General features: G+C 40.2%; 1 protein-coding gene across 1 annotated transcript; it reads right to left on the bottom strand.

Moving 5' to 3' along the window:
- Window positions 1–13,354: 13,354 nt before the first annotated feature.
- LOC140240936 (coiled-coil domain-containing protein 115-like) lies at window positions 13,355–17,354 on the bottom strand. Its single transcript, XM_072320710.1, has 5 exons — window positions 17,176–17,354; window positions 16,581–16,687; window positions 15,508–15,638; window positions 13,994–14,182; window positions 13,355–13,524 (listed from the first exon to the last, which is right to left on the bottom strand). Exons 1-5 carry the CDS (start codon window positions 17,284–17,286, stop codon window positions 13,355–13,357), a joined length of 708 nt encoding a protein of 235 aa, XP_072176811.1. The 5' UTR covers window positions 17,287–17,354.
- Window positions 17,355–19,776: the final 2,422 nt, after the last annotated feature.

Genomic DNA, 19,776 nt, shown 5'->3' on the forward strand with positions numbered 1-19,776 from the left:
GTGAATGAATAGTTTTCTATTAAAGATTTCTTATCCTGGAGATAAAATTTCTGAAGTATTATTTGTACATAGATATACGGGCAAATGTGTTGTGAAATAAATAAAAATGTACATTACTGCTGAATAGCATGGTATCTGTCATGAACTTTTGTTTGATTCTGTTTTCCTTTTCTCCCCTGTTCTCTAATTATTAAGACATGTTCTATAATTACATGTTTTCATTTAAAAGGGTGGGGACAGAAGGGCAAAGCCACAATAAATACTCGCATGATTACACAAAAATATTTGTTTGACAAGTCACAGAGGCATTTGCATTTTGTATTAAAGACATTGTGGGAAGGGAACTGGGTTCCTTGTTCTTCAGTCTGACCACCAAATCTCTTTGGATTAAACCAGAGAGCAATAATTGACAAGCTGTGGGTCAGGCAAAAGGATGCTCCAACCAAAACACATGAAAATGTTCAAAATGCAAAGTACATGTATTTCATATTTACAGTATGACAACAACTTTCTTTTTTTTTACATGAAAACACACACACACACACACACACACACATGCACATACACGCACAACACAGCTACAATAACTCGGACACAGAAGTGAAAAGAAGGCTGACAAGATACAAGAACTGTTGGATTAACTTAATACATTTTGTATCCACAAGTATTGCAAGCAAAAAGTTCCTTCTAGATCAGTCTCTGTATGGCATTTATATGATAGAAAAATATGAATTTCGACATCACAATACAGTACAAGAAAAACAAACTTTATTTCATACTTTCTGGCATCTTTATTATACAACTGCAAATGAAAGTTCTTTATAAAAAGATATATACACACGATCGACAAGAAATTAAGTAACATAGATCTTGGCATTTTGAAGCAAAGTTTTCAGAGGCAGTTCATTACTGATAAGTTGCAGTAGAGACAGACTGATACCTCATGATACAGTGTGGCAGATAGTTAAGGGCACACATTTTGTGCAGAAATGTAGAGTAGTAGATATCATTCAAAGCTTAAAGGGGAAGTCCACCTTGAAATGTATTTTGTATGAACAGAAGCAGAGAAATCAGAGGAATAGGACAGCAAAAGTTATGAGCAAATTCTGATAAAAACTATTTAAGAAGAAAGTTTATTTGTTTTGTGGTTGTGATCAATCAAACACAGATGAGAAATTTCATGATGTCACATGCGAGCTCAACCTCACTTGCTCTGGACATGTGACTCCTATGATAATGAAGTCCTCGGGACCAGCAGTTTTCTTTCGTTACATCGAAATGTTGTCATAGCCAAACAGTGAAAATATATTCTGTCATCAGTAATAAAAAAAAAACCAACAACAACATTTTATGAAATTTTATGCACATGGCAAGTGGAAGGTGAACTCATATGCAACATTACATAAAGTTGTCAATTTGTTTGATTGATCACAGCATCTAAATTTCATTACTTTCATTTATATTTCATCTGAATTTGGTCAAACTTCCACAATCCTGTACCACCAAGTTTTGTAGTTCTATTCAACAAACTTATTTAGAGTAGACTTCCCCTTTTAATACCAATCCCCTATACTGCATAGTTAAATTGCACTATACATTGCATGTGCAATCATGAATGACTAGTACATATCATGACAAATGGAGAAAAACATCACATATTCCTCTAGCTACGTGTCAACAGCATATGAGTACATAGGTCTCATTCAGTGTAACCTGCCGTTCCTGATATATAGATGCAACATACTTTCAAATACTTAAAAAAAATAGAGAGAGGGAGGAAATATATACTGAAATGTCGGATACCAGGTACATAATATATTGCTGCAATGCATTTCACCACCACCACCTGCCTTGCTTCCGATGCTTTCTTCATCCTCCTTTCATGTTTAGGCACAAAAGTATTATATAACCATTAAAGAAACCAAGAAAAACATTTCACTTCCTGTATTCATTCATCTTGCTCTGTAAACAATGACTTGTCATAAACAAGCCATTGAGTCACAAAGCTCTTTTCTACTCATAGGATGCTGGTAGTAAGACACAGCTCTTGAATAATCACTCATGTTCTAGATGATATTCATACAAATCACACCTGTTCTGCCCTCTTCACTAGTCCTTTATACACCTTACCCCCTCACAACACACAAGCAACCAATGCCCGTAACCTACAAAAAACAAAAGAAGAAAAATTTAAGGGCTATCAAAGAAAGTTGCAGAATGAAAAATCTGCAGTACAGCAAATCTTCATTGAGTGGATTCCCACCTCCATTCCAAACATCATAATGAAACCGGGGCAACCCGTGAGGAAGATGACAAAAGTGATTAGAGCGAAGAGTAGTACCCCTAATCAAAGAAGATGAGGAACTCTTTGGACGTTTCCAAAAGCACCTAAGATTCTTTGAAAGATAAACAGCAGTTGTGTCAGAATGTAGTCAATAACTGAAGAAGATAGGATCATATACCTGGGGACTGGCATCCATTCTCAAATACGAAAGAATAGTCTTGCCTAAAGACAGCCCAAAGACAGCCCACAACGACATCCACTGCCTACAGAAGTTTTGCAGTTGGGCGCAGTTGGACGATACCATCAGCAGAAAAACTTGGTGTATGACGAAAGAGTATCAGGAGAGTCCTGATGCTTGCCAAAATGTATGGAAACGGCTTGCAAACAGCAATCATGGATCAGGAAGCCGAAATGTGGATGTCATCGGTACTAAGGTGCGGACAGAGGATGAAGTCAAGCGAATATATTCTGCCTTAAAGTAGCCGCGAAAAGGGAGAATGCAATGGTGATGAAATCAGACACATTTCATATTTTACAATAGGTAAACATCTCTTGAACATGATTCTGACCATTTTTATCATGAAACTATCATCATAAAGTTAAAAAAGTAATATTTAAACAGACCCTCATGAGCGCCTGAAGAGGAATTGCGAAACAAACAATTTTGCGATCCCTGGACGGTGACGTAGGCGGTCCGTCATGCTGCTCCAAGCTTCAGCGCTGCAGCAGCACTAGCGCAGAGAAAGTAAGCGCACGCACTGTACAGGTATACACAGTTTGCAATTCCGTGCATGCATATTGTTTGGTTTTCTCTGTTCTCTGCGATTGATCATAGCTAGAAATTCACCGTTTGCACAACCTTTCTTTGTGAACGTTTTATATCGAGAGCATGTTGCCCGTCGGTAAGTCTTTCTCAGTCTAGATTTACTTGTATTTTCTTAGTTGGTAAAAATGACATTTTCTCGAGTTATATGTGTAACTAATTTTTCTTACAATCGCCAAAAAAGTACCGGTACGGTAGTACCTAGCCAGTATAAAACTTACCTATTCCGATCCAAGCCCAGGCCCAGCATAAATTCGGCCGAATGAAAATCACTCAAATTTGTAGGACATGAATGATTCAAGACATATAATGACTTAAGAAAATGTCGGCCGAATCAAGCAGTTGAAAAGGGTGATATTGACATTGATCGGGACATTGTGATTTATGTAACTGCGCCAAAACTTCCTCACACTCACACTGTCGATGTCAGCTGCGGTAGGCTAGTATAGGCCGCGTGTAGCCCTATCTTCATATCGCGTCGAAAGACTACGGCTCAACTGACGGATGGGCCTGGGACTGGTGCGTGTGTGTACCTGTGAGTGTGAGGCTGTGTCTGTGAGTGTGTGCAGCTAGCAGTAGCAGTTAGATTGTATCACAACTATTACAATAACTGGAAAGTATATACCCATATGTAATTAAGTAAAGTTAAAGAACTTGAATTTAAAAAAAAAAAATACACTTAGTCTAGATTTAGATCACTTTACTTTTTCAGTTTGAATGGCAAGCTGATTCCTTGATAATTTTCAAGGAAAGTGGATCTTTCACTTCGGGCTTTTTTTGAGGAGGGTGGGGTGCATACACCCCCCCCCCCCCCCCCCCACCCACGCTACGGGCCTCTTGTCACTACATACATGTATGTCGTATAGATTAGACTTTGTCACACAGCATCTATAGCCTTTACATTATAGACATACAGATACACTAGGCTATCTATGTACAGTCTAGTACAGTATGCTATGCCTCGACACCTTCCCCCCCCCCCCACAAAAAAAAACAAAACAAAACAACAACAACAACAAAACAAAAACAGAAAACAAATAAATAAAAAACAAAAAATAAATACAAATAAAACAAATTATAATAATGAACAAATTCACACCAGATAAAATGCAGTACTGGCATGTAATTAATTCCATTAGGCCCAGATGGATGTAAACCAACCGTTTTTCCCATAGACCCACACTAGTTAATAAATCAGTTATTCATTGCAACAAACATGAAAGTACATGAATGTGTAAACACTGTAATTTGTCAAGATATTGATTTGTTGATTTTAATACTTGTTTCATGCTTGCTTTGTACTGGTAGCACTTGGTTAATTGTTTGTTGTTGTTTTTTTTTTTCAGAATGGCTCATACTCAAGCTCCCCAACAATGCCCATCATGTCTTATTTATATTTTCAAGATTTATATATCAAACCACTAATACAGGTACATGCTACAGGTAGGCACTGTAAAACAAACATGCATGTAATGTTGCTGTGAAGCTCAGCATTTTATAGATTGCATATTTGTATTGACTACAGATCAGTTTCAATGGAGTCCGATGGTGGCCGTCCACAGCATTCAAGAAAGAAACAAAAAACTGGAAAAACGTGCATGATTTATGGTTGCAGTATCCAGGCTCGTCATGGATTTTTCACTCACCGCATGCCTGGCCAGATGCCAGGTGAACACGAGCGATTCAATCCTCTGCAGAAGAAGTGGCTGTCTTTCATAGGGAGGAAGCGAAAATTCAATGAGAAGGATGCTCGCTCGTACTCCAAAATTATTGTATGTAGTGGACACTTCAAGCGTGAGGACTACGAACCATCAGAGGTTATGATGTATAGTAAAGGCTTCAGAAAGAACCCGCCTGCTTTGAAAAAAGAAGCTGTACCCTCCAATGATGTTGCTCATCATCCTTTCTCCTCACTGGACATCTCATCTTCAGCGTGGACCCCATCACACAACTCTGCTCCCATCACCGTCTCATCTTTCACCACCACAAGCACCACATTTTCCACTACCAATTCATGTGTAAGTTATGAACTTTTCAGGTAGGCATTACTTTGTCAGTTATTTTTGTTTCATATTAGTTGTTTCAGTGCTTCTTATTCTCCTTTCCCTTTCCTCTTTTTCCTCCTCTCTCTCTTTCTCTCTTTCTGCTGTGCTATGTCTGTCCATGAGGTGATCGGGTTAATCCCCTCACTGGGCATGGGGACTTTGCATCCCCGCCCTCATGGTCACTGCGGTCGTTAGCAGACCTGGCCCAGGGATTAACCCTATCATTGTGGTTTGTAGGCAGACATGGGATGGTAAGTGTTCAACTCTTGTGTTGGGGTCGAAAGGCCTGAATGTGTGCCATTCTGTGTAGTCATAAGTCATAGTTTTGGAATGTAGAAAAGGAGAAGATATGTAGATTTGTCGATGTGGCAAGCCTGAGAGTGGAAAGATATGATGGAGACAGCGCTGGGTTGTGTCGAGTAAAGAAAGGGACAGGAGGAGAGTCCCTGATACTGAGCCAAAAAGAGAAAGACGTGTTTTAACAAAGCTCTTGCTTTGGATACAGCTTTGTAGAAAGTTCACAAATGTGAGAGGGATTTTGAACTAAAAGTGAAGAGATTTTTAATTTTTTACCTGGACGCTCTGCTGTGTTGGTTTTGGGAATCCATCTATACACTTTGCAGCTAATTGGAGTGGAACGCTTTGCTGTCTGGGGAGTGATATTATCTGCATTCTGAAGTTTGGAATAAGTGCTTTTAGTTACTCTGTACTTTCAATTGGACGCTTTGCTGAGTGGGTTTCCTCTCCGTCGCAATTTGCCTCGTGGAGTCCGGTTATGATTATGTGGATGTTTGCCAAGCCTCAATTTGTATAATATATGAAATGGACGCCTTCCTGAGCTAAACTATAATATCCCTCAACAACACATAAGTTTGCATTATATGGATGTCCCCCAGCTGTAAGAGAAACCCAAAGAGAGGAAGAGGAAGGATCTCCCCGGACAAATACGAAATTAACAACCCAATGTATCACTTCACCATTTAAGTAAGGAGCCTCATATCCCAATGCCGGTCTCCTTCACCTTCCTGATCCCGGATACATGTGACCTCGCCAGAATATCGGACAAAGCAGGAGCTGCGACCGGGGTTTACAATTTGAGTGGCCACTCAGAGGACTCAGTTGACACTTCTCCTATGTATAATATTGTGTTGATTGTCATGCAGGAGCGCTCCGCGTATGTGTAAATTATCTGTAAGTATCTCTTTTCCTTTTTGTGTGTGTACCGAGACACATTAATTAAACCTCTCACCACGAACCATAACAAGCTCTTATTTTCTTATTTTTCTTGTTGTTCTTCTAATAACCAGTTGTGTCATTTGAACCCCCCACGTCTTACACATGTACCACCTCATTGCCATCAATTACCCGGCATTATGCACTGCAAGTGAAGTGCAAGAAGGTCACATTGTGACAACCAAAGATGTCATGTTCTTTTGGGACTTTTTGACCCTCTTGATCGAAAAAGCAAGATCATGGGCACAGCAGCAGAGATGCTACAGACAGACATTCGTAAGACTGTTGTGACACCGGTGAATTGAGAAAGATGAGAAAGATCACAAAAACTGATGAGAGCAAAGAATGGAGAACCCGTGATCAAAGAAGATGAGGACCTCTGTAGACGTTTCCAGAAGCACCTACGATGCTTTGGAAGATAAAAAGCAGTCGTGTCAGAACAGGGACTTCTTGATCCTGACGAATTTCTTTGTCAATGCTTAGAGGAGTGGGGTCATCTCAAACAGTACTAATGGGAACAGCAATGATGCCAGATCAGAGGTTGTGGAGATGAAACATGCACTGAAGGTTGGGGAGCACAAAATGTGGCCAAGTTCTTTCAGAATGGAAAAGAATTGCCAATATGATCAGCAAAAAAACTTGGTGTCAGACGAAAAAGTATCAGGAAAGTCCTGACACTTTCTAAAATGTATGGAAGCAGCTTGCAAGCAATAATCATGCCGATGCCAACAGTGATAAGGTGCTGACAGTGGAGGAAATTAAGCTGATAGCACGAAGATTACAATGTTGGGCCAGAACCTTGAATGAAAAAGCAAGATCGTGGGGACAGCAGCAGAGATGCTACCAACAGACGTTCGTAAGACTGTTGTTACACTGGTGAGCAAGGGTCTCTCACTGAGAGACCCTTCAGAAAGATGACAAAGATAACAAAAACTGATCAGAGCAAAGAGTGGAGTACCCCTAATCAGAGAAGATGAGGACCTCTTTGGATGTTTCCAGAAACACCTAGGATGCTTTGGAAGATAAACAGCAGTCATGTCAGAATACAGTCAACAACTGAAGAAGATAGGATCAGATACCTGGAACTGGCATCCCTTTACAAAGAGACGACCGCCGTGACCAAGTTCCTTTTAAATGCAAGAGAATTGTTTCACCCAAAGATGGCCAACAAGCACATTCACTGCCTGAAGAAATTTTGCAGTTGGGTGCTGGTAGATGACTCTATCAGCAAAAACCTTGGCATTAGGTGAAAAAGTTTCAGGAGAGTTCTGACACTTCGTAAAATGTATGGAAGCGGCCTATAAACAATGATCATGCATATGCCATCAGTGATAAGGTGCTGACTGTGCAGGAAATCAAGCGGATAGATTCTGCCATGAGGAACCCTGCATTACGTTGCAGGTAAACTGCAAGAAGGTCACAGTGTGACAACGAAAGGTGTCATGACTTTTCGGGACTTCCTGATCCCGAGGATTCTCTCCCTGCCAATGCCTAGAGGAGTGGGGTTATCTCCAATATCACAATTGGGCATAACTACGATGCCAGATCAGAGGTTGTGGAGGGGAAACATGCACTGAAGATCAGAGAGCACAAAACATGGCAAAAGTTTGCCAACAGAAATTGTGATACTGAAGGTGGTTAACTATCTACAGGGAGAAAGGTAAGCCCTTAAAACCTGGCTACTTCTTTGAACATGAAGGGAAGGACGGCCCTTTCTTTCTAAGTCGCACTGGTACAAACATGACAGAGTTGGGCCAGACACTTGGACAACGAGGCAAGATTGTGGGAGTGACAGTAGCGATGTTACCAGCAAACATTTGGAAGACTGCTGTGACACTGGCACATGAGGACCTATCACTGAGGAAGAGATAGAAAGAGACTAGCCAACTTCATGTGCCATGGGGTACCAGTCCAACAAAACTACTACAAGGCTAGACAAAAGGTGAAATGGAACTGTTTGACAACTGTAGCATGCATCGTGAGCATCGTTAGTGGACATATCTGCACCTCTCTCGCATCTGGACCTTTCTCTCCGCACCTCTCTATGCTCCTTTTTCTCTGAAAGGTGGTAGTTGAGTGATACAGGTGAAGGCTATGCCAGTGTTTAACGAGTACCATAATTGTATTTTGCTGATAAATAACAGTATGTTAGTTAAATAAACATTAGGGTAAATAATAAACTAAATGAATTTTGTCTAGTTTACAGTATTTTATTTTGGGCCATTCCTGCTCCTGAATGTCGTTGCTTTTTCTCAATTTATACCTTGTTTTTCTGTGATACACACTGCCCTGCTCCTTCACTTATCATATTTGGCTCATATACCTCGTTGTATAGCTCACCCAATTATTTTTTTTTTAAATTTAAAAAAAAATTACTCCCTATATTATATCGTCCGTACGTTACATATTTCCTCCTACACCTTGTTTTTCCGTGATACACACTGCTCTGTTCTTTTGCCCATCATATCTGGCCAACATACTTCATCGTATACCTCACCCAATTAATTATGTTCCATAATTTACTCCCTACTGTATATTTTATATTGTCCATATTGAACATCTGTATTTTCATCACCATACTAAATACTGTCGTCTCTTAATTCATTATCCTTTTCACAGGCTGTGGCATAGGGGAGATTTATGTCACCCCGCACAAGCAGACACTTACCTTTCTTATAGTATGTTATTTACTGTTTCTTCTTCTGTTCAATACTAAAGCGAACAGACGTACATAGTACATAAATCTCTGTGTTACCCATTTTGTGCTGGATGATGTTCTCTCCTTATTTCCCACTAGCTTCCATTAGTTTCACTATAAAAGCACATGCAGGCCACTGTCGGATGTTTCTCTTGCTTGTACGGTTCCCCTCCATAGATACTCTGTCTTCCTTTCATACCCCTTTTAGACAGTATAGTGAGCACTTTCTCAGCACTCACCGCAAGCATTCCATTGAAGCTCTCTGGAGAATACCCTTCCTTTCTTTCAATAAAAAAAAAAATTACATTTGAGTTCAGCACCTTACACAAGCCAATGCCATCTATTATACCTTCTATTATTCCTCTTAGCACCCGTCCTTTTGATCCATTCATCAGTAAGTAGAATCAGGGCTCTGTGTCTGTGGCATATACTCGCATCATGTATGTGTTTGTCCTGTTCTCTTTGTACAGTTTTTTTTTCTCTCTCCTTCCTTTGGTATTTCCATTCAAATACACTTTAATACAAGACATAGGTCTAGTTCAATCAACCTCAACTAGTATGGAGGACCCTGAAACAGAACCTGACCCTAATCACGATGCTCTTTTCACTCAAGTGAAAAGGAATAAAAGATCAAGGAAAGACACAATTCCCTCAACAACAATGAAGAAATTGACCAATTCCTGGCCTCACACGACTGTCCATCTCACTCTCTGTCACCATAACTGGAATCGACAAGAATATAACTCAATCCAACCCGATTCAGATTGCGAGAGAGATAAACCGTATTGCAAGACATGTTACTCACGTACAACGTCATCCTCAATCTTTCGTCATCAAATGCGCAAACTTATAACAGGTCCATGCATTCTAAGCTACCACCAACTTCTGCAACACTTCTGTGTCCATTACTAACATCAATACCCCTCTTAGCTCAACAAAGGGACTGATCAAGTGCATTCCTGTAGATCTATCAGATGATTTAATTTGTCAAGAACTAAGTGACCAGGGTGTTACCAACACTGCATCCACGAAAGATTAATAACACCTCTATGCGACATCCACCATCACAGTGACTTTCACATCAAAATCTCTTCCTCCAGCTGTCTCCTTAGGTTATGAAAGATTTTAAGTATCTAGATGTATTTCTGAATGCGAGAGAATTGTTTTGCCAAAGCATGGCCAACAAGCACATCCACTGCCTACAGAAATATTGTAGTTTGGTGCTGGTTGACGATTCTATCTGGAAACAACTTGGCAGCAGTTACATCACTATGTGTGGCAAACCTCCTGATCTCGGGGGGCAATCCAGATACTAATGTTGTGTAACGACACACAAAGTTATTACTACCCCCTCCAATTCCACAATGATAACTGGATATACCTGTTCACCTCCGCCAGTCAATGACCCCTACCAATACTCTCCACCTCATCCAGTGAGTCATCGACCTTCATCATCCCTCGAGTACATCTAGCCCCATCTAATTTACGACCAGGCTAAGTCAAATCCAAACATCCTGCCCTTCCCCCATTGATTACTTACAATTGTTGTTGAATCCAAAACCACGAATACTACCTCCTTAATAAAACCAGTCCCGCCTCTGTTTCTATAACAACCAAAGTTTTGCCCAATTAAAACCTCTCTTTAACATGAAGACTCCACCCCAATTCACCCATTCATAGCGTGTTACAACAGTAGTACCAATGTGTATGATTGAATGTATGAAGAGAATTACAAGGCGTATAACATGCAGAGAAGAAGACTTGCATTCTGACACTCTATGAGAGAGGATCGCTCCCAAACGCCTCTCAAATAAGTGCTCTGGGAAATTATACTGAACTGTGTCGCAAGTCATTCTTACTGTGTACCTCTCAAAATATTAACCGATCCCAACGCAACACTAAGCCAAAACATAGGACAATCCAGAAAATCTAGAGACTGGCTCAATTCTTGGTGTCATACCAACAACTGAGGGAACAAGCATACAAAGTGTTTGAAGTGCACAGACTGACGTTGATCAACTGATTTGGGTTTGATCAGAGTACAGCATCACAAAAAGGAAGATAAAGCCCAGAAATCTTCTGGATTTCAAACTTGAGTCTTACAATTCAGCTGATCTGGCAGGCTGTTGTTGCAAACCTAGGTGAGGCAAGGAAGCAGATGTTCAGGTCTTTGACAAATGGTGTGCACAAGAAGATGATGAAAATGAATGGCCTGCTTGATCTGGACCAGAAACAGTTCTATGACAAGGCTCACCACATGGGCCTTAGCAGAAGCCAAAGATCAGAGTACAGCATCACAAAAAGGAAGATAAAGTCCAGAAATCTTCTGGATTTCAAACTTGAGTCTTACAATTCAGCTGATCTGGCAGGCTGTTGTTGCAAACCTAGGTGAGGCAAGGAAGCAGATGTTCAGGTCTTTGACAAATGGTGTGCACAAGAAGATGATGAAAATGAATGGCCTGCTTGATCTGGACCAGAAACAGTTCTATGACAAGGCTCACCACATGGGCCTTAGCAGAAGCCAAAGATCAGAGTACAGCATCACAAAAAGGAAGATAAAGTCCAGAAATCTTCTGGATTTCAAACTTGAGTCTTACAATTCAGCTGATCTGGCAGGCTGTTGTTGCAAACCTAGGTGAGGCAAGGAAGCAGATGTTCAGGTCTTTGACAAATGGTGTGTACAAGAAGATGATGAAAATGAATGGCCTGCTTGATCTGGACCAGAAACAGTTCTATGACAAGGCTCACCACATGGGCCTTAGCAGAAGCCAAAGATCTTGATGTGGATCACTTTTATCAATCTGTGCAGGAGTTGAGATTCAGGAAGATAAATAGCAGTTGCATCAGAATACAGTCAACAACTGAAGAAGATAGGACCTGATATCCTGGGACTGGCATCCCTTTTCAAAGAGACAACATGAGTTGTCATTTGGAATAGTTGCTGTTAATTTATTCAGACAGCAAATAAAAACTGCAGTATAAATATTACACTTTTAACTGCAAAAAAGTAGAAAAGCACAATCAATATGCTTTATCAGATTACTTTGTTTGATTTCAAATATGCCAGATTACAAGATAGGAAACAAACATGCACAAATGTCTGCATCAGGCAGAAATATTAGGAAGAATTGCTACTCCTAACACCTCCCTTATTCTATTGCAAAGTCTCTTCAAGTGTTCCAGGATTTGAACTAAATTTTCCATAATACTGACAAAATGGATACAGTTGATGCAAACAGCTTGTTTGGAGTCCAAACTGTCGCCAAACTGGCAGAACATTTCCACGAAAAACAGCAGGCGAAAAAAAAATAATCTGCATCGTCCAAACTATTCTGCTGTATACAGCATGATAGGAATTGGGCAGGGGAGCACTGTTTGCAAATCATTTGAGCCATATCCAACACTTTCCAAAAATGCTACTGGCTTATGCTATACACATTCTCTCACCCCTGCAAATCCTAGAATTCAGTAAATAGGAATAACTGTTGGGATAAAATAATGCAAAATTGGTGATTTTCACCAATCTCTCATACATCACTATGAGTAGGTCTTCCCATTAAATAGAAAGAGTTGGCAGGGATGCTCTCCAAATTCATAATCCTATATTCATGAGGAAGACTTTACTCAGAGCAAAGCAAACTGGAAATATAAGATAACAGCAGTCATCCCTCCACATGCTCACTTTTTTTTTTTCATTACGTCAACTGGCATGATCTGGAAGCGAAGGCAAGTAGGTGGATTGGAAATACATTTTTGCATTTGACCGACACAAAGCACTTGACATCTATACTTTCAAATTAGGTAGGACATTTCTGTTAGGCATGCCATTCTGTTATTGCTGTGGTAACCTGGTATCCTAAAAAAAAGAACACTACTGCCCATGATGCATATATTGACCCTGTGGAAACCAATTGGTAATCTGAGCATCATGTTACGGATTAAGGATGGGTAAAACTGACCACAGTTTATGAGTATAATCATACTCTGCCGCACAGGGTACAAAATATCATACATCAAACTGCAGAGGACTCCTTGACATCCTTTCCTGTATTTCCTGATGAAATCATTCCAAATACGTAGTACTGTCAAAATGCTCTCCCAGCAGCTGTTTTTATCAAACTTAAATCGGCAAGAAGTAAATCCCTCCAACATCCTCATGAAGGTTCCTAGAGGGGGGAGAACAGTAAATGGAATGATACAAAAATATTATCTCAAGTGTCTTTTATCTCTTCTTCCTGTGTCACATTTCACATTTGGATGGATGACAATCATCACAAGCCCTCTCCGGCTGATATTGCACCTGCTGCTGCCACCGTCTCCTTGCCCTCTGGTGTCATCCGTTTGAGGGCATCGTGCTTCTCTCGCAACTTGCTCCGGTATAGTGAGTAGGCTTGGTCCAGCTTGGTCTGCAGGGATGCCATTGACGTACACGCCTCGACGGCTAGAATTGCAGGAAAGTTGGAAAGAGGGAAGGGGGTAAAGAGAGGTAAGTGTGACAAGCTACAAAAGAGAGCTACTTTATAGTGATCATCAAAAACACCCGCTAGATTCGAGTTTTCATCGCTTTTCGCATAAAATCAGAAATATATTACCACACTCTGCTACAAAATCATCCATAGTAAAAAGTAATATAAAAAGATGGATATGTTGGGCCCACATGTTTTCTTTTTGTTTGTCATAGATATAATGCATGGAGTGATGATAGTAAAAAAAACACAATGCTAGTGCAATCTTTTTGCACACAAGATTATGTTACCAGCTTGCTTAAACAGACTCGGTAGTTGTAAATCAAATTAAAAATAGTTACTCAGGAGTTTGCACATTTATGTTTCGCTCTGGGTGCCTCAGCGGCCAAGCCATAGCCTTGGAGAGGGCCTGTAAGCCTTTTCCCCGGAAAGCTCAGAACTTACCATTAACAAAGTTCTGCTGACCGTGTCTCAGGGGTTGTGGGACAAGGACTCCGAACCACAGCAAGGGATCAGTGGGCGCCCTTGGCCGCGTGTCGTCTTGGTCCAATGTCTTGAGGTTCTGCATCTCGGTCCCCAGTGACTCTACTTCGTCTTCCTGAGATGGCGATGTCTGTTTTCTCCTTCTTGTTGCTACAGTACAGAAATACATGGTTGAATGAGAATCTAGTATTTGCAAAGGTCATCTCGATCATGTAGACTTAAAGGTACAGTTTACCATCGGGAGCAGTGATTTTAGAAATGTTTGAGTTATCACATTTGATGCATTTGTGTAGGTCAGTTGCATCACAAAAAAAATTTCACAATAAAAACTAAAATATAAGGAGATATCACTATTTTTCGCACTAAACTGTTACTCTGGACAGTTTATTCTAGAAACAATTTTATTCTATTGTTCACTTTGTGTATTTTCAAAAATATTTCCCAATTTGAGTAAACACAGGAACTTCAATCTTCTAAAATGTGGGCTCAATTAACAGAACTTTTTTCTTCTATCTTATAACACAGAAACAATGAATAGTAAAAACTATAGTTTAAAAATACAGCTTAAAAACAAAGAAAATTTGTTTCTGAGACTCAATGGGTTTAGAGACAAGTAATGAGCACAATAATTCTGTCAAAGTTAACAGAGCAGGAGGGATATTTGATGATTAATGTGTTTATGGGGAAGGAAGTATATTATATCAGGTCATGATTGTTATTTCATTGACATCATAAGCATGTCCTTAGTATAATGCTCACCAGATAATTGGGAACTGCATTAGTGGGAACAGTGCTTACGTGCAACAAACTTCAATGTAACAAACTTTTTATAAATGAATCATTTTCACCATGTAATCTGAACCACAAATCGCTTTATCATATATATTCTGGTTCAACACTTCCATTATTTTAAACACTACTACTTTTAAGGATAAATATACCAGAGAAAGTTCCTTACAACTGACCTGATTAAACAAAAGCAATTTTAATGCCTATGTTGCAAAAGAAGTTTTTGCAGTGCAGAAGAATATACACTGTATATACATGTAAGTACAATGTTGTACATAGGTTTTGTACATTATAAACTGATATTATTATTACTATTGTTGTTATTATCATTATTATCATCATCATCATCATTATTATGTGGTGGTTTAGTATGCTGCAACTTGTTTTAGCACGAGTTATGTGTGACTCTGGTGGTACCAAATGTCAGCAGTTATTCAGATCTTGTTTCCATTCTCTTCATAAAACGTTTGTGGAATCCTAAATGTTCGCAAAACATCAATGAGTGTTGTTTGTGCAAGTGTTACAATGTAAGCACACAAACACACACACACACATTTTAACATGTTTAGTTGTACAGCACTGACACTTTTAGCTCTCCGTAAGCCCACTTCCTTTTACAACCCAACCAATGGACTCTGTACTTGAGGGGGAGTCAGATGTCCATGTAAGAGAAAAAAAAAACATACCTGTGATATCAGGCTTTGTGTCCGACATCAGCTGGTTGGTTCCTGATTCACTTCCTTCTACCGACTTCCTCTCTGAGCGGCTCAGGGGTTTTGTACGGACAACCTCAAACGTATGGTGATTGCCTTTGTCCCTGAAATAAAGGATATTCATTCAGAGATCACTTACCAGAAGTTTTGATTTCAGTCACTTATTATTTGCCCTCTGCCGAGACAAAAGTCACTAGTCACACAAACAGGTATGAGAGTAGGAGCACTTTGGTTCAGGAAGAACAGAAAGTACACGTCATTGAAGTTATCATTAAAATTGTTTCAAGTTGAAGTGCAGGGGTAAAAATCATTCATCCTCTCTCCATAAGTACAGGTACTGGATTGAGATCTACTGTATTGCCGGATGAGATTCAATGCTCGTTTGATCTACATTTGTACACCCTATTGATTATGGAACATCATCTTCACACAGATTCTGTCATAATATCAGTGGTTGTGTGTGAAGTTAAATGGGCAAGATATTTTTTAATAGTTCATGAGAAAACATTGAAAGTTAAATTTTGCAGGGAATCAAAAAGTTAACAGATCTACTCATCTGTAGAAGGTGCAACTATAATGTCAAATTCCATGTCTAAATTTCTGGTTCTATTCTCTTCATGTATCCTTCATGCTATTCTACAAAGTGCGTTCTCAAGGAAAATTTTACAATGGATTACCAGTGAAAATGTACTTTATTTCAAAAATAGGTAATAGCTTTCATTGGAAATTACTTGTATATTGGATTTCTGTACTGTTTGGAGTCACAATTCATAACCTTTCCTTCATCATATCATTTGCATGTAAACATCATATATGACTCACAAATTTCACTCATGCTTGTTTCCTTTTCATTATTGTCATTTCTCTCACAATTTCTTTCTTGAATCTGTCCTTTTATCTTTTCAGTGACTCCCCTGTTTTCCCTTTTTCTGTTCTCTGCATGCCTGCTATGGCAAGGAAGAGAGTATTCCCATTTTATGGCAACCAACTGTGTTTGATAACTAACATACTAAGTATTACAGGACAGGTCAAGTAGAGTGAATTACGTGGTGACAATGTGCGCCAATGGGGTCATGGAGTTGGTGTCATACTGCACAGCACTCACGGCCCTGTTTCCCATAGAATAGCGCGCCTTGGACAGGTTGAAGAATCCCTGCATGACGAGAATAAAATATGAGCTAGTGTAAATTTCTAATGTAGCATATATCACATTACTCTAAAGATAAAAAGAAACAAACATGGAGGAAACTCTTGGCATGAGAACAAACAGACTAAAATTCTAGCTGTATGCTCAGTCATTTAACATTACATGATACAAACAAATCAACAGTAGTTAAATCATCACAACTTTGTTTAAATGTTTATACATTGCAGTTGTTTAATAGGTGGCAGATATTTGTATTGGGCACAAAGGGACAGGAATTTGTAACTATAACAATGGAAATGTTCTGAAGAGCAAGACATGTTTGATATTCTGTGGAAAAAGAACAAGAATGAAATATTGCTATAACATTTTTCTATTTAGAGAATTCAACTGTAAGAAAGGTGTGTACGTAGTACAAATGTGCGAATAATTTTATGTGTCTGTCATTTTATGTGTCATTTATGCTGAATATTTGGGCAAACAAGAAGCTACCTTACCTCTCTCACAAATTTCTCGAATCTTCTCCTCTGTTCAGACAGATCCTCCAAGATCTGGAAATAATTCACAGCCAGTTCATCCAGCTCCTCACACAATGCAGCAAGATCCATACTGGCTGTTGATGGTGGAGTTCTCGAGTGCGGTGTCAACTACTGTAACTATATGTAGCTTGGGTTGCTGCCTGTCAGCTTCAATTCCCCTCTTTGTATCCTTTACTACAGCTTTAGATTGTTACAGTAGGGAATAAAAATGTTTATTGGCGATTATACAACACCTATTTAGAATGTAGCTATCCGATTGGTCGATTGCCTATCATGTGACATTTAGTGAAAAGTTACATCGCACGCTCTGGCTGTCAGCCGTGCAATTTTGTTTGAGCAAAAAGTTCCATTGCACGGCTCTGATGTCATAATAAACAAACATGTCATGTGCCACGCGCACTCAACAACTACAAGCGCGCTTACAAACGCGTAGTTTTGTCACTCATTTTTGTAAACAACTTCGTTTCACATAGGTACGTACACGGTGACTGTGACTGTGAGGCTACTCATTCGTCTTTCATGGAAAATGGTAACTATACACAGCCCTGTCGCTGTACACAAGTGTAAGTCGCGACAGGGCTGTACGGTGTGGACACTACGTAATCTCAGTATTCCGGGGCGCCGACTCGATTTTGAATATCCTGCACCATATTTGTTACTAAGACTACATAAGGTGAAAACTTTATCTATTTAGCTACCGTTTTCAGCTATTGATATTGATATGGATAATATTCATTTTACAACTTACCAAAAATTGCACTTTTAATCCTGTACGCCGCATAAACCGTAGAAATCGCAGAAATGATTCGAAATGTCGGCGCAGCACTGGGCAAAGAGGGCGCTGTCGACTTTGCGGGTGTACAAACTCTAGCAGCGCAATTTGCATCGTTCAAAGCTGGGAAAGGTTTATATTGAAATGGCCCAGCGATGATCACAGCATTCCGGGTTAAGATTGGACTTTTTGCTCAGCGTATATTGCGTGAAGGCTCACTATGGACTGAAATACCATGCTCACAGTCCAAGCATCTCGATTCACGCGAGTGATTCGTACAATTTGTGATGAGAATGTACAATGTAGAAATTTCCAACAGTTTTGTTGTTGTGTGGCCGTGTTCGAGGGGTCTACTAGATATGTGTATGGGGTTTCGTAGATATGTGTATCACACACCGTCAGACGCTGTGCTCGCGTCTGGACGGGCTAGGAAAATGGTTGCCATTTCTGTGCTAAATTCAAGAATCCGTGAGTACCAAATCTGTTGACGTTTGAGGTGTTGTATTAAACAAGTGTATGGTCTTTACTCGTGCAATGGAACAAGATTTCGCACTCGCTGAAAGATGAGTCGCACTAAACTCCGCTTCGCCTCGTTGAATAGCGCCTCTATCTTTCACCTTGTGCGCGTGCGAAATCTTGTAGTTGAACCATCGCACTTGTGACCATTCACTATTTGTATACTAATCCACAGCTGTTAAAAAAGAGGGTTTTATCAAACTGCCACATATCCAAATCAGGGGCGGATCCAGGAATTCCCTACAGGGGAGGCGCCTTTACAAAAGTAAAGGGGGCGCAGGCACCCTCCCCCATTTTTCTTTTTTAATATTTCTGTTTTAACAAAAAATAAAGAGGGGGCACCCCCCCCCCCCCCCCCCCCCCCGGATCTGCCACTGCAAATGACAAATTTCACATTTTACTGTGGGAGCCAGTTACATCTGTACGTATTCAAATGGAAGCAAATTCAAGTAAATTTTTATTCAAGTTGGATTTCATGCGTGATACTACCCCGTACGAGACCAAAAATCCTAGATACTATCCGCAGCCAGAATGCGATGCGTTCGGGGTGGTTGCAGTTGATTAATTACCTGCTCCCCAAATTTCTATCTATGGCCCTCAAGTTCTGCTGGAACAAACTGTGTCAAGAATGGAAAACATACTATGCTTGGAAGTTGAAAGAGTAGGCTCCTACTTTACTTAGGTACACAGTGACCACCTGACTTATATTATCTCAGTTCGGGAAACCCACTCACAAGGGGGGCCCCTCCTTATAAGTAACCCGTCCCCCTTATAAGTAACCCCGTCCCCCTTATAAGTAACCCCCGGGGCACCCCTTATAAGGAGTCTCCACGCTTTTTTGCAGTGCAACGCGAAAATGAAAGGACTGCGGCAATTCGCTTGATTATGTCCATAAAGCTTCACAAGTTTCCTAGTTACTCACGAAATTTGAGCAAAATCGGTTTGAGGCATCATATCTAAAATCATGGATTTAAATGCGATGTCAAACGACCCATGCGAATGCTGAAATGCGAGCGATTACTGGCGTGAGTGTCGCCAGGCGCGGCGGCGCGGCAATGCTTGAGTGCAGACGTTGCGACCGAGTACTAGTACGTACTCAGTCGCCACGTCTGCACCAGAGTATAGAAGCGCACGCATCGTGCGCTCTATACTCTTTGGTCTGCACTCAAGCATTGCCGCGCCGCCGCGCCTGGCGACACTCACGCCAGTAATCGCTCGCATTTCAGCATTCGCATGGGTCGTTTGACATCGCATTTAAATCCATGATTTTA

Source organism: Diadema setosum, chromosome 2 (assembly GCF_964275005.1).
Source record: "Diadema setosum chromosome 2, eeDiaSeto1, whole genome shotgun sequence".
Lineage (NCBI taxonomy): Eukaryota > Metazoa > Echinodermata > Echinoidea > Diadematoida > Diadematidae > Diadema > Diadema setosum.